The 14,008-nt window shown below is 46.0% G+C and overlaps 1 protein-coding gene across 1 annotated transcript in view; it reads right to left on the reverse strand.

Annotated features, from left to right (window-relative positions):
- Positions 1-13,753, reverse strand: part of AATF (apoptosis antagonizing transcription factor) — a 53,098-nt gene extending 39,345 nt beyond the window's left edge. The window contains exons 1-4 of the mRNA XM_086763309.1: positions 13,669-13,753; positions 11,164-11,352; positions 10,110-10,538; positions 9,317-9,454 (exon numbers count right to left, since the gene is read on the reverse strand). Coding sequence (XP_086619435.1) covers positions 9,317-9,454; positions 10,110-10,538; positions 11,164-11,352; positions 13,669-13,753 — 841 coding nt within the window. The remainder of the gene's footprint in view (positions 1-9,316; positions 9,455-10,109; positions 10,539-11,163; positions 11,353-13,668) is intronic.
- Positions 13,754-14,008: the final 255 nt, after the last annotated feature.

The raw sequence follows: 14,008 nt of genomic DNA on the forward strand, positions 1-14,008 counted from the left end.
CAAAAGCCTTTGCAGAGGGGAAAATTGTATTCCTCCAGCACAAAGGAGCCAACGCCGCAAACCCCTTTCACGCAAGCGGTTCAGCTGACTCCCAAAGAGTTACAGAACGGACTCAATTTAGCCCTTTCACTCTAATATTACTGCATGTGACAGTAAGGACAACAGGATCAGACACAGATGAGTTTACTAAAAGTAAAGAAAATAACCAAATGCAACAACAGAATAAAAGGCTTGGTATTCAAGGATTTCATTAGTGGGGACTGGGGGAGGGGGAAAGCTGAGAAGGGAGAGAAAGAGAGACACTTCCATGAAGTTCATGCTCTACTGATTCGCCTCAACCGTCATCGTTTGATATCAGCCCAAACCAGGGAGGGGACGGGGCTTGTAAAAATGAGATTTATAAAAACTGATGTTTTACATTACTGTAAATGTAAAGAAGCTGACAGCATGCATTCCTGTCTCTGCCAGGCAGGAATCCCCAAGTACACATGCAAGAGTGAAAAAGGAAGAAGAAATGTGAAATTTCATAGTTATCTAGATATTAAGGCCAGAAGGGAGCATTAGCCCATCTAGACTGACCTCCCCATATAATACCAGGCCATTAATTACATTTATCATGACAAGCACCGAGTTCCCATCTCAAGGTAACCAATTGCCAATTAATCCGAGTTAGCTGACATTTGCACACGCTTGTCTGGATGCTTTGCAAGCCTTTGTTTCCCTGCATCTTCTTTGTGGAGTATACAGAATAACATGCACAAGTATTTAGCTAAACTAAATTTAATTAGCTATTAATTATCTCAGGAAACTCAAGTGTAGGCAAACCTAGTCGATGTGCTTAACGCCTGGTGCAATTCCACGGCCCGGAGTTCGGGTGCAGCAGGTCAATGACTCCGGACTCTCCTAGCGTTTCTTGCAGTAGAATTTAAGACAGCTTTAAAATAAACCTCAAACGCCAACGGCGTCCAACACACACGGCTGTGGAGATAACCTATAAAATGGGAGCATTTCCATTTTACCACAGCTGTACAAGAGAAACCGACAGAAATTCTGCTCAAGGAGACTAGACACGACAAGCTAAAAGCCTCGGCACTCAGTAAGGAAGGGCCAGAGCGGTTTTTTTCCCCCTGAAAAAACAACCCTCAATCTGCAAGTTAAAGACACATCCTACGCTTCTCCAGCACCTTCTACATGGGATTTCCGAACAATTCCCAGACAGCAATGACAGGCCACAAAACACCTTCCTGGCACCTTGCACAGCCCGAATTCTGCACGTGTGCAGAACCTCACAGCCCCCACTGACCACCTAAACACGCACACAAACAACACCAGAGCTCCAAAGCGGAGACCTGTGCCTTCGTCTACAGCTTCTCACTTCCCAGCTCTTCCCTCTCACTCGCTGGCACACACGCAGAATGGCCACCCATGAACCCAGGAGCCTATCACACTCACTGACCCCAGTTCTTACCGACAGCTCTCCAAGGCACAGGATCATTACAACAAAATTTACAAAAAGGGTCTGATTCATTCATTTATTTTAGTCGAGAGAAAAGTCTTCATTAATGTCAACAGGCTTTGGCTCAGTCCCAAAAAGAGCTGAACAGATTCTTCATTAGATCAGAGAGGAAAGGTGGAATTTGGGGACACCTGCATCCACATCCATTTAAATCAAATTCAACCCTGCACGAATTGACAAGCAGGATGTTTTTCTCTATTCATAAAGTGTCTGGACTAATACAATTCAATTAAAATGAACTACCAGTTTTAAGTGGGCTAGATCTGATCACAATAATTCATACTCAGGCTTGAAACCCACTTCTGCTGTCACGTATTTGCACAGGCTCCCAGTAAAATCTTCAAAGCAAGAATATTTAAGTCCATGATCTTGCATAGCACCAATTAATCCTGCAACTGCTCTATGCCTCCGGAAACTGTGTCATCAGCCTTTGCCTCAGTTCCTCCCCCACTCCTGTGACACCTACCCTGCCCTGTATGAACGCGTTATCATCTCCAGATGTACGTACGGAGATGTTTTAGTTTTAAAAGTGATCCACACATAGAGATGATAACAAAATTATGAGTGAATTATTGGCAGGCGATTCCTTCTCTGAAAAATCCCAGGCCTATGTCAATGGGGCACATTTCACCTGACAGCTTTTCTCTAACCAGATGTGTAAAATGGCAGCCAGGCGAGGCCGAGGAGTGAGGCAGAGGGCGAGCCCAGCAGACGGAGCACGCTGCACAACTGGAGAGAAGCATGCCTTGCCAGACACATCCTCTTTTATAGGAAGTGGAACAGGTTCCCCAGTACCTAAAGCAGACTTGATCCCATTTGATGTTAAGTCAATGCTTAGTCAGCTACTTAACACAACTCACCTGGATACCGCATAAAACAATTTTTTTTTTAAAGATCAGGAATCCGAGTAACAGAATCCAGCAAAAATCCTCTATTAAAAAGACACTGAGAACACATAAACATACACTAAATAGATACTAGATACTAGAATCTTTCCCTTTGTCTTGAGTCCCTTTTCAGCAAAACATTGCAGAAATAACCCAGAAGAATAGAAAGATATTCAGTGTGAAGCATTCATACCACAATGTTTAATACCCAAGAATGTAAAAGCAGGAAACACATGGCATCTTTGGAGGTCTCCTGGCGGCCATGAATGTAAGTGGGGTTCTCAATCACATCCTTCAGAGGCCTTGTCCGCAAACGCGCTGTTCAGTCACAAGCCAGACATACCTGTCGCAGCAGCAGGTAACCCGTCTGGCGTACCAAGAGCCCCGCTCAGGCAATTACTGTAAGGGTTCCCAGCTCCAGGTGGGAGCACAGTCCTTCACCAGCACACCCACCACAAACGCACGTATTTCCACCCCAGAAACAGACACTTCTGGGTGTGTTGAAGCATTTGGATGGCTGTACATTTAGGAACAAAAACTTAGCACCTCCATTTCCAGAAGGCACCGAACACCAGGCAAATCCTGCCAAGTTTTGCAAGTGCTCCTTTCAGCTCTACTTTTCAATAGAACATAATTAACTAGCAACTGTTGGCACCTGAGACACACACCACCTTAAGGGAACAACTAATCAACCTGAAACAAGTTATCCAGCAACTGACTGGGAGTCGAAAAACTGGCTACAATAAGATTAGGAACAGTCAGTTGCTTCCTGCAAACTTTACAAGTAGTTCACACTCATTTCCCTTGTTTCATCTTTCCACCTCTTCCTTTTGAACAAAGTTTCTTCACAGCACCCTATTTAAAATACATATTGAAGGACTTGAAAGGTGCACGCGCTCTAATATTCTGCAGTCCCAACTCAAAACAGAAAAGGAAAGGCAAGGCTGGGAACCACTGTTCTGGCAGCAACTGCTGTTTCCCATTTCAAGGTGTAATTGCCTCCCTGGAGCGGCCACGCTACCCGTACTGCCACACGGGCTGCAAGGAGCACCGCTGGCAGGGTACAAAAAAGGACTGGTCTCCATCATTACATTTAACTTGCTCCCAAGAGGCAAAACGCACTGTTCAGCTATCTCTGGGCCCCAGTGCAGCGTGCTCACAGGGCGGACAAGGTCATGCACCGCAGCACTGCTCATCAGCCGTCTCCAACGTAAGCTCATCTTGTGCAAGTCAGCCCAACACAACAAACCTTCCAGAGGGATTTCAAAGGGGATACTATAGAAATGGTATACGAGGGGGGAAACCAGGTTTCTTCTGGATAATGCGTCCTCCTTGAGTACAAGGAACACAGGAACTGCATCCTCTGCAAGGATGCCACCAGCTCACGGCCAGAGAATGTCCATGCCTGAACCATCTCGAGTAACACCAGAGTGATAGAGAAAATAAGACCCAGCTGACTACAGAGAATACAAATTAAAGTTCAAACATCACTGAGTTGATAAAGGATGCGCAAATTTCAGCAGAATTTTAAAAGCTGTACAATTTTGTATCCATTAGCAGCAGACAAGGCACTGTGCTGAAAAGTTTGAGCTGCTGCTGCTCCACGAGTACATTAATAACCCCGGCAGGTTTGGGAATAACAGCCCTGCAAGCACATGGAGCATTTAATTTGCTTTTTTATCTGATTCACTTTATTCAGGTTTATTTTCTTATTGATCACAAACCTTTCTATAGGTTCTCCACAGCTCTACAAAGTGTAAACAACAGTTAATATTTGTTGTCCCCACTTTCGTCCCTTCAGTGAGCAAATCCATTCTTACAGACTCTGCATGTCTACCTTTTACCAAAACCTGTATTTTCTCCACTTCTCCACAACAACTTATCTGGAGCTTATGCTCAAGAACAGAAATGTGGCATTCCAGTGTTTTCTCTTAATCCACTGACAGATGGAGTCAAAGCAAAAGAAACCCACAAAAATTCACCTGGTTGTTTACATTTCAGGGACCTACTGAACTCTCGGAAAGTGAAAGCATAAGGATATGAAAACATACACAACTGCTTGTCCTTTTAAAGTCTTGCTGTTTCCATAGGCATCTTGCCTTCTGCAAGATCCTCACCTGCGTTTCTATGTTTTTAATTTATCATCTCGACAACTAAAAACTGAAAATGACGTATTATACTATTTAAAAGCTAGAATTCCCAGCTCTGTGAAGCACAAAGTATCACTGTCTAACTACCAGTCACTGAAACATCCCCAGCTTAGTCTTTTTAACAAGAATTCTAAACAGAAAATAATTAAAACAGCAAGAACAGAGCTACATGACCATATTGGGAAGCCCATACAACAGCAGCTTCTCGCCTTTGTTGACTGAGAGATCGTTTCTTGAAGCTCTTGTTGCCCCCTTGCCCCCCAACGAGCTGTGGGTTTTTTGTCACTGAATCGAGATTTAACATAACAAGCCCCAACCCTAGGACTTGTTTAATTCCTGACACTGGATGTGGCTTCACTGATGTTGCTTCCACCTCTTCTTTAGCTCTTTCTTGCCCTCGAGGTAATTTTCGGTGACACTTTCATGAGATCCACTTCTAACCTTCCTCCCCCTTGAAAACATACACAGGAATATGAATGGCAGGCATGCAATCTGTGCAGAGATGCAGCGCAGAAACTTGCACCTTGCACTCTTTTTCTATGTAAATAATGCGAGGATCCTGCGGGAACATGCCAGGCATTGGAATTTTTAATTAATGGGTCTCTTTAATGTGCAAATCAGGAGCAGATTGCAAATTCTGACTTGCATTGATTATGAAAAACATTAATTGAACGTGCAAGACCCCAAACAGAGGCAACATCTCAAGCCCTGGACTAGACTGGAAGATACGGTGCAAGAGAATACAAATGTATCTTGGAGAAACAGACCACTCCAGGCAGCAGCACCTCAGAAACGGAAGCCGTGGGAGTTCACATGTGCAGCGCATTAAACATTTCCACTGCATTCAGAGCGCAGCCACTGTGATTTCAGTATTAAAAACCACTCAGACTTTCTCCATGGATGCAAAACAGGAATAAACATGAGCTCCATGACCACGGTTTGGTCTCCAATTTGTATGTAAAAAGGGTGACAGAAAAAAAATCTGGAATCTAATTAAAGATTAAAAAAAAAGGAAAGAAAAAGTAAGACAGTGCAAACAAAGCAATGCTGTCTCTTTAAACAGAAATTCATCCTATATAAATTATGGCCATAAACTTTTCCTGCAGTGCAGCCTAATTAATTCTTGTTCTATACACAAAGGGAAATGCTGGGTGACAAATGGGTGTGAAGCCTGAAAGCTGCCAGGTCTGCAAAACATTTTCTACTTCAATTTATAAGCAATTTTGCAGTAAATCATCCACCAGAACCTGAGATCTCAGGAATCCAAGACTGTCCAAGGCACGTTGTACCTTTTTTTTAAAAAAAAAATTCATAAAAGATTACAAAAATAAAAAATTAAACACTTGAGGTTTTTATAACCTCCAATCTCAAAATTTGGAAAATAAGCCTGACCATTTTCACTCAGATTTGGCTTTAAAACTGCACACGTACAGAGCACTGCTGTCTACTCTTTAACAAAATTATACTCAAACCCTTCGGGAATCTCACTGCCACCGCCGGCTGCACAGAGGGTTGTCACAAGTGTGAGATACCAAAGAGGCACATATAGGAAGGATTGTTTTCCACTTAAAAAAAAAAATCATCCTTCCTGTGAGCACAGAGCAGAAATTTCACGAGCAACAGAAGGACTTGGGCTAAACTACTGAAAGCATTCTGGGGCAGCTTTCAAAGAGATGCAAGGGACTCGCCCAGGACCTCAGGGAGCTGGGTGCCGAGACCCCTCTGTGCTCTCCTGCCCTCAGCAGGCTACAGCGTACACTGAGGGGCTGGAGTTCTTGGCACCGACTGCTCTGTGCAACTTGAGCATCAAACCATTTCCTCCTATTCAACGAAGATGATGAAAGCATGCCAAATTTATTTTGTGGATTTGGAAAGAAGTGCTGAAGCGTCCCTGAAAGGAGAGCATCATCTAGTCCAAACCAGCATCAAAGCCATGATTATCCCAAACCCTGTCCAACACTGAGGCACATCACACACAATGGAACCTCCTCAACATTCAGTATTTACAAAGTCCTGTCTTCCATCACCTTTAAACTTTCTCATGCACAATTCTGTTAATTTTCCTGTCTGGGGAACGAGATCCTACCCATAAGCTGGTAACACAACTGGGATAAGAACTCAGGAGTCCAGAAATGTTTACCCAGCCCACTACATCACTGTTCAGAATAATTTTTAAAATGTATTTCTACAGAAGTCACTAAGCCACTTGATCAGTGAAAAATTAGGACTTTTACTGGAAGCTGATTTATAATAAGTGAGGTTCTTTTTTTCCCCCCTAAATCAAGGTGCACCAATTCATGAAAAAACTTTAAATATATTATGATGTATATTCTCAGAAAGCAGTGTTTCACCTCCTGAACTGACAGGTCACAGCCCTGTTACCCAGACAGAACCTCCGTGAGTGAGGATGTAACACAGCTCAGACTGCCCACAGGGTAAAGCTCGAGCTGCTGACGAGACATGAATCCCTCTCCTAGGGTCCAAGACAGTAAAGGGAGAAAGAAATGGGTCTTTGCCACATAACACCAACTACATCCCTAGTCTTTCGTAAGATCTTCCTGTGTAAATTTACTCCTTACTTCATGCTTGGCACTTCTGGAAAGAGCATCTTTGCAGAGCAGTGAAAGGTAACTGCATTGGATAACAGTGCAGCTCACCAAAAATGACTACTTATTGTAACCTACTTTACTGCACAATTACAGACTGTATTTTAAAAAAAACCCCAGAAATTAAAAAGAAATATAAATTTGGTCCATTAGAAAACACTAAACAAGTGTAGTAGTACCAGAATATTCCTAAATTCATTACTTCCATCTGTCAGTCCAAGTGACTCCTCTGCTAACTTCGCCCAGGTCACTCCAGCTTTATTTTCTTGCTGTCTTCACAGACAAAACACAGAACACGAACCCAGGTTATCAGGAATATCAGAGTAGACGACTGCAACTTCCCTGCCCAGATTACGAGAAGAGGGTGGGGACGGAATCACTGAGCAGTTACGAACAGCGGATTTTCCTTTAGCGGTCCGAACAACTGAAAGATTAACCTCTCTGCCGTACCGCGTACAGTATTATACTCCAAGTTCCTGGACATATTTTGCTTATGGGAAATATCAAAATGTCAACCATTGTTTCTGTTAAAGGTCTTTAACGATATTGCATTTTAGACCTGTAATGAAACACGGTGCTCAGTGCAGTTTGTAATGCATCTCATTAAATACATTAATAACATGCATTTCACTGAAAGGTCACCTTAGTATTGTTGGAAGTTCGCCTTTTTTCCCTTAATCACTTCGCTTAAAGCAGCAGAGTTAACTTCATATTTTAAAGTCTCTCACCTGCTGTAACTCCAGATAAGCTGATTAGCTACCACATTCAGATCAGCTATAAGCCGTGAGATCACAGTCAAAACTTGGCGTAGGGGCAAGACTCAGGGTCAGGTTTGACGATGGCGAGAGCTCCTAAACCAGGTTTAAGACAGCTTGTGCCAGCCCACGCCAAAGTTTCTCAACGCGCAGCTACCACTACAGCACATACAAACTGGCCGACGGTGTGGAGGAACGGATAGGCAGCCACAGCAAACCAAACCGACATCGCTGATGTTCGGCATGAAAGGCTGTAGACGCCACCAGTGTTTCCTACCGACCAGTTCACATGAGGGGCCTTCTCGGGATCCTCCACCAGGTGCTCCCCTGCGGAGCTCAAACGTTCTGGAAAGCGAGCACTATCTCAAGATTGGGAAGGAAGAAACAGAAGTGAAAGGGATAACCGACCTGGCAAACTTTAAAACGCTCCTGGGCTTATCTTTACTATTCAAAATCACTGGAAGAATATCCTAGGAAGTTCATTAACTTTTGATTAGTGGGATTAGAAAAAAGAAATATCTGTGTATTGACATTGTAATCTGTGTGGGTTTTGACAGAAAACAACAAACATGTCAGGGAGAAATGGACAGCAACTGATATCCGCAGTCGTTTGTATTTATTCCTAAGGATAACACACCAGACATTTACCTCCCTGTGCATTTACCTTAAGGCCAGTAAAAAGGTGCACAGTTCTAAAAATAAAATCGATTCACAACACACTGAAGTTCAGTACTTTGCACTTATTAACTGGAGTGTGCATATTACATTTGCCATATTGGAGAATCTACTAAGAATCTCATCAGATCAGTATCATTAACAGTGATCCTAAGAAATAAACGGACAAAGCAGCTCCAAGCTGAAAATATATCTGCTGCTGTTTAATAACACAGGCCCTCTCCTTCGGCCTACATTACTCCTGGTTAGGGCAAACCTTTGCATTCACTGACCCAGCACAAAATTGGTACCACAAGGTGTCTACGGACAAAGAAGCACCCCAACTCCGCACTGCAATAACCAAACCAATTCTTCCTAAGATCTAGTGTGAAATGTGAATTTGATAAGTAAACTTCAATCCTCACACGAACTAGAAATAGCAGCAGGATCTGAGCTGAGGCTTTCTGACATGACTCAAATGATGACAGGCCACAGCAGAGATCAAGTAGGCATATACAGACCTGGGTGACAGGAGACCTTTTTTTTTTTTGTCTAGGGTAGGAAACACTTGTCGGCTTCTGTTTGCACGGTACCTAACTAATGATTAAGGTAATACAAACCAACTACCAAGTACTACAGACATGTGTAACTCAATGCCCTCACCTTCCCATTAACTCTTCCCCACACATGCAAAACATCCTGGCTACAGCAGAGCCTACCCAAAGTAGAGAGATTAAAGAATTCTTACAGTTCTCGACAGCATTGTCAAATTCTTGTCCGCCTTCCTTTCTGAAGATTGGGTAAGTATCTGGCTGCGGAAGCCGGTTGACTGTCACGAGTGCCTTCTGCATCTTGATTCTCCCTTCCAACAGTAGATCCCACAGTGCTTCATAACAAAGGGAAAATAAAACAATTATTTAGCAAGCCAAAGCACTCGCTCCTCGTGAAGGAGCTGTTGATTTAACAGCACAGGCTCTCTCCTTTGGGCTATGTGAATCCTGATCAGAGCAAATCTTTGCATTCACTGATGCAGCACAAAACTGGTACCACAAGGTGTCTCTGGGCAAAGCAGCATCCCATCCTATGATCCTGACTGCAATTCTGTGATCCACAGAAAGAAACACCCCTTTGTTTTACTGTTCAAAAGGACATGCTGCAAATGGAGGTTGATAGCTTAACAGGACAGAAACTGCATTCAGCATTACATTCTGAAAAGAAACAGAAGCGCTATCAGCATCACTGCATGGCACAACCAGCGCAGGAAGTCTCTATCGCCACCAATACTACAGGTATATTCAGTACTGGTTCAATTAAGCCAGTGGATAAATACACTTCAGAACATGAGATTTTGTACCAGCAGTGACACCAGCCTGCACGGCAGCTTTGGCAGAACATTTGCAAACGACCAGCGCTGCTGTCGCATGCACATGTAGTACACACTAACAGCACGTTAACGTGCTGCAGTGGTTCCTAACATGGGCAGTTTCTATAGGTCAGCAAGGTGAAATTCTTGTCAAAATACAAAGCAAACACGCACAAACCTAGCTGGTTCTTCACAGCTTTTCCTTTTTCTACTTCTTCAGCCTCTTGTCCTTTTGAGAATGTCATCACGCCCCCATCATCTTCACTGTCTTTGGTTTCCTTTATATTGTCATGGTTTTCAGTCTTACATTCCTCCTCATCGCTTCCTTCTTCCATGCTGGCATCATCTTCATCATCATCATCATCTTCTCCCTCACTGCTTCCTACATCATCCATCCCCTCCGTAAATTTCTCAAAGTCTGAGATATTCTGGAAACTGAACTTTGGTGCCTTAGCCTTGACAGACCGATCTGCCTCTTCATCATCTTCCAAGTCATCCTCCTGGTCACTGCCAGCACTGCTGGGCTTATCCTTTGTCTTGCTGCCTAAGCTGCCATTCTCTTCTGAATCTTCACTGCCACTGTACCACTCTTCTAATGCTTCTTCAGCTAATAATTAAAAGAGAAAAAAGTTATTTACTGGCCAGCAAGTCGTGCCACATCATCAGTAGCTACCGGTTCAGGGTATTTGAGCTGCAAACTCTGCTTTATCTGTGTATGACCTTACTTTTTGTTTTGGCTAAATAATGGAAACACTAGGCCATATCCACAAAAATACCTCAGCTCACATTCTCCGCAGCAAAGATTAGTAAATCCATGGCTCAGCTTTGCCATGAAACAATGACGTGATAAGCAAACAAGGTGGTCAGAATTTGCTATATGCATTTTAAAATGAGAATCTGTACATATTGGCTTAAAAAAGGGAGCTGTTTCTTTTCCTCCACACAACGTTCAGTCAGCATGCTGAACCTCACCTGACACTTAGTCACACTCTTTCTTCAGTCTGTAGAAGTGGAGCTCCTCTCTGGGATTTCCCCTTCCCTCAGGCCAGAAATATGGCCTGAATTTCAGGAAGGCACTTCAAGAAGGTGTCCAACTTAATTGTACCTGTCTAGTGCTCTCTAACAGGGACCTAAAGTCTGTCATCTCAGTTCAGATGGCACCAACTCTGTCAACATGCTACCCTCAAATTTTCACTAGAGAGTGAAAAGTTGAGAGAAAGGAGATTTCTTACCTGATCCTTCTTCAGACAGAGCATCTCCCCAGAGTTCCTCTTGCAAGGCTTTGCGAGATGTAGCTTTTCCACGGTACCTTTTATCAGCTTCCAAGAGAGAGGCTGAAGCTTTTTTCCGTATATTACCAACAGGGAAAATGTCATCTGCAGTTTCATCCTCAAATTTGTCAATCACTTTAGCAACTGTAGCTGTGGGGAAAAAAAAAAAGAGGTGGGGAGTGATGTCTGAACTGAATTGAATCTCAGACTAGAAGAACCAGCTGTAGGAAGAAGCTCTCCTCTTTCATGGAAAACTCCTCATGCTTTACAAACAAAAATACAACGCAAAGGTGAGCCAGACGGCAACACAGCCTCACGTAAGAGTCTGGCTTTTAGGCTTTGCGAGGGAGCTAGGCTCTTCCCTGCCTGGTGAAGGAAAGCCAGGACACTAATTCTGTACAAAGAGGGAAAGGTTGCTGGGGAAGCAAAGGCAGAGAAAAAGCCTCAAAGCTGGGGTTTGTGTAGATCAGCACCAGTTCTGCCTAGAAACTACGAGTAAAGTAATACTTAAGATCTAGCAGAAGAGACAAGACAGCTCCAAGGGTATTTTTCAGAAAACATCCTGTGACTTCTCTGCAACCAGGGGTGTTATCCACCCTGTCAGTTTAACCTCTGCAGGAGGAAGGGAGATTGACACAAACTGATCAACTCCAGTCCCTCCTCTCAGTACTCTGGACTTCTCCATATACAGGTTTGGTACCACATGGCTCACATGCCACGTAGAGATGGACGTTTATTAACAAATGCCGAAAGGCCTGCTGAATTATACTTTTTTTTTTTAACGGACATTGCCTACATTCACCCTTTCTTCCCTGCCTCTTCTTTGTTTTAGAGAACCCACACAAAGCCTATCCAAGCCCTTCCACAGATTCATGAGGGTCTCAAGGGAGGGGTGGAGGACTCAGTAAAGCTGCAATGCCTTCAACCACTTCACCCTTACGGATTAAATGAGGAAAACTGCAACTCAGATGCCCTTTGGCCTCTTGCTACATACATGAGCCACAGAAATACACAAGTGTTTTAGAATGGCTAACAGAGAAACCAATTTTGCTGTGGTTATTATGCTCTTTCATACCCATCTTCTCCAGGACACAGGAACAGAGCAGTCCAGCAACAGAACACATCATCCCATACTCCCTCCTTATTCCCATTCATGTGCAAGACACCCTGTATGCAAAATTACAGGGTTACCTTTGTTCAACCAATTGAGTGATCCAACTGGCTGCACATCGCTAAGTGCTCTTTTAATGTGTGTTTGGAAATGTTAATGCCTCGCATACAGTGTTTACATGAGGCAGGGGGGAAGCAAAAAATCTCTTGCTCGTAATCCAAGCAACAAGAGCATGTCTAAATACAGTCACTCCAGCTACAAGAGGATGGCAAGATGCTCGGGACCAAGGAATGGCTGGGCAGGAGGGGCAGATGCTGAATGACCCATGGCACTCTACAGATTTTTCCGGCGTTCTCAGTCTTGGCACCATTAAAGTACTAAGCCTGAAACTAAACCATGCTTACTGAAACAGGAAAATGCCTCTGCTGCCTATATTCATTTCCTCAATGGTTACCAAGACGTTGCTTACAAGATACTATTGCTCTCACAGACACCTGTATAGCAGAAACAGGCTAGCTGGCACAACATCTACCGTGACCGGTGCCTGCTACCTCCTAAAGCCAATCGCTGCCAGTGCGTGGCGATCAACTCGCTATCTCAAGGTGCGAGCGCAGGAACTGCGAGACAGACGTGGTCCAGAGATGGGTCCTGCCCCACGGCCTGGCTGGTCCGGCGGCCCGTGGGGAAACTCTGCTCTGGAGAGGCTCAAGGGAACAGCAGGCACCAGCCTGGAAACTCAGAAGATGGCACTGCCACCTACATGCCACGGGGAAAAGGAGAAAGTCTCAAAAGTCACACCTAAGGCAAAAAGAGGTTGATTAAAAAGACAAGGTGATTACTGGCCGCTAATAAGCGCCAAACAGGACACGCGCAGCGCTGCAGCCTGCTCCCAGCGCTCGGTGTGCGGCACAGGGGTGTCATCGGCCACCGCGCCCGCTCGGCCTCCGCCCCGCTCCCGCAGCCCCACCGGCCGCGCTGCACTGGAAGGGGAAGCACTCCTGCGCTTTTCTGCCTCCTTTCCTGGAGACTTCCAGCCGGATCCGCTCCGCACACCGCGGCCTCCGGCGGGGCCTGCACCGGGCCAGCCCTGAGGGAACTGGGGTAGGCCCGACCCCCGAGGTAACCCCGACCCCTGGGGCAGCCCGGGCCCGCCGAGTGGCGTGGCCGCCCGGGGCTGGGCGCTCAGCGGGGAGAGCCGACCCCCGTCCACGGCCGAGGGAGCCCCGCGTCCGGGCCCAGCCCGCCCCCGCCCCAGCTGCGGAGCCACGTGCGCCCGGTCCGGCAGCGCCCGGCCCGCCCGAGCCCTCCCCCGCCAGCCGCGGGCGCCGACCCCTCCTCCCGGGCCCCCCCCTCACCTTCCTCCGCGTCGTCCTCGGGGTCGCGGAGACTGGGCCGGGGGTTGAGCAGCTCCTCCAGCTGCCGCGCTAAGGGCGCCGCCATCTTGTGAGGGAGGGCGGGAAGGAGAGAGGGGCGGAGCCACCGGGCGGAGCGCGGAAAGGGCGTGGCCAACAAGCGGGGCGTGGCCTGTGGCCCGGGCCGGGGCTGCGGGACAGGACGGGACGGGACGGGGCCCGCAGGGTCCTAGCGCCCGCCGGCTGGCAGCGCGGCGGGCTCGGCCCGGTACCGGAGCCGGGTCCCAGCGCCGGGGCGAGCGGCCACCGTGGGGCGGGAGGAACCGGCCCGCCGGGGCTCGGG

The sequence above is a fragment of the Chlamydotis macqueenii genome, chromosome 19 (genome assembly GCF_036417535.1).
Source record: "Chlamydotis macqueenii isolate bChlMac1 chromosome 19, bChlMac1.mat, whole genome shotgun sequence".
Classification (NCBI taxonomy): domain Eukaryota; kingdom Metazoa; phylum Chordata; class Aves; order Otidiformes; family Otididae; genus Chlamydotis; species Chlamydotis macqueenii.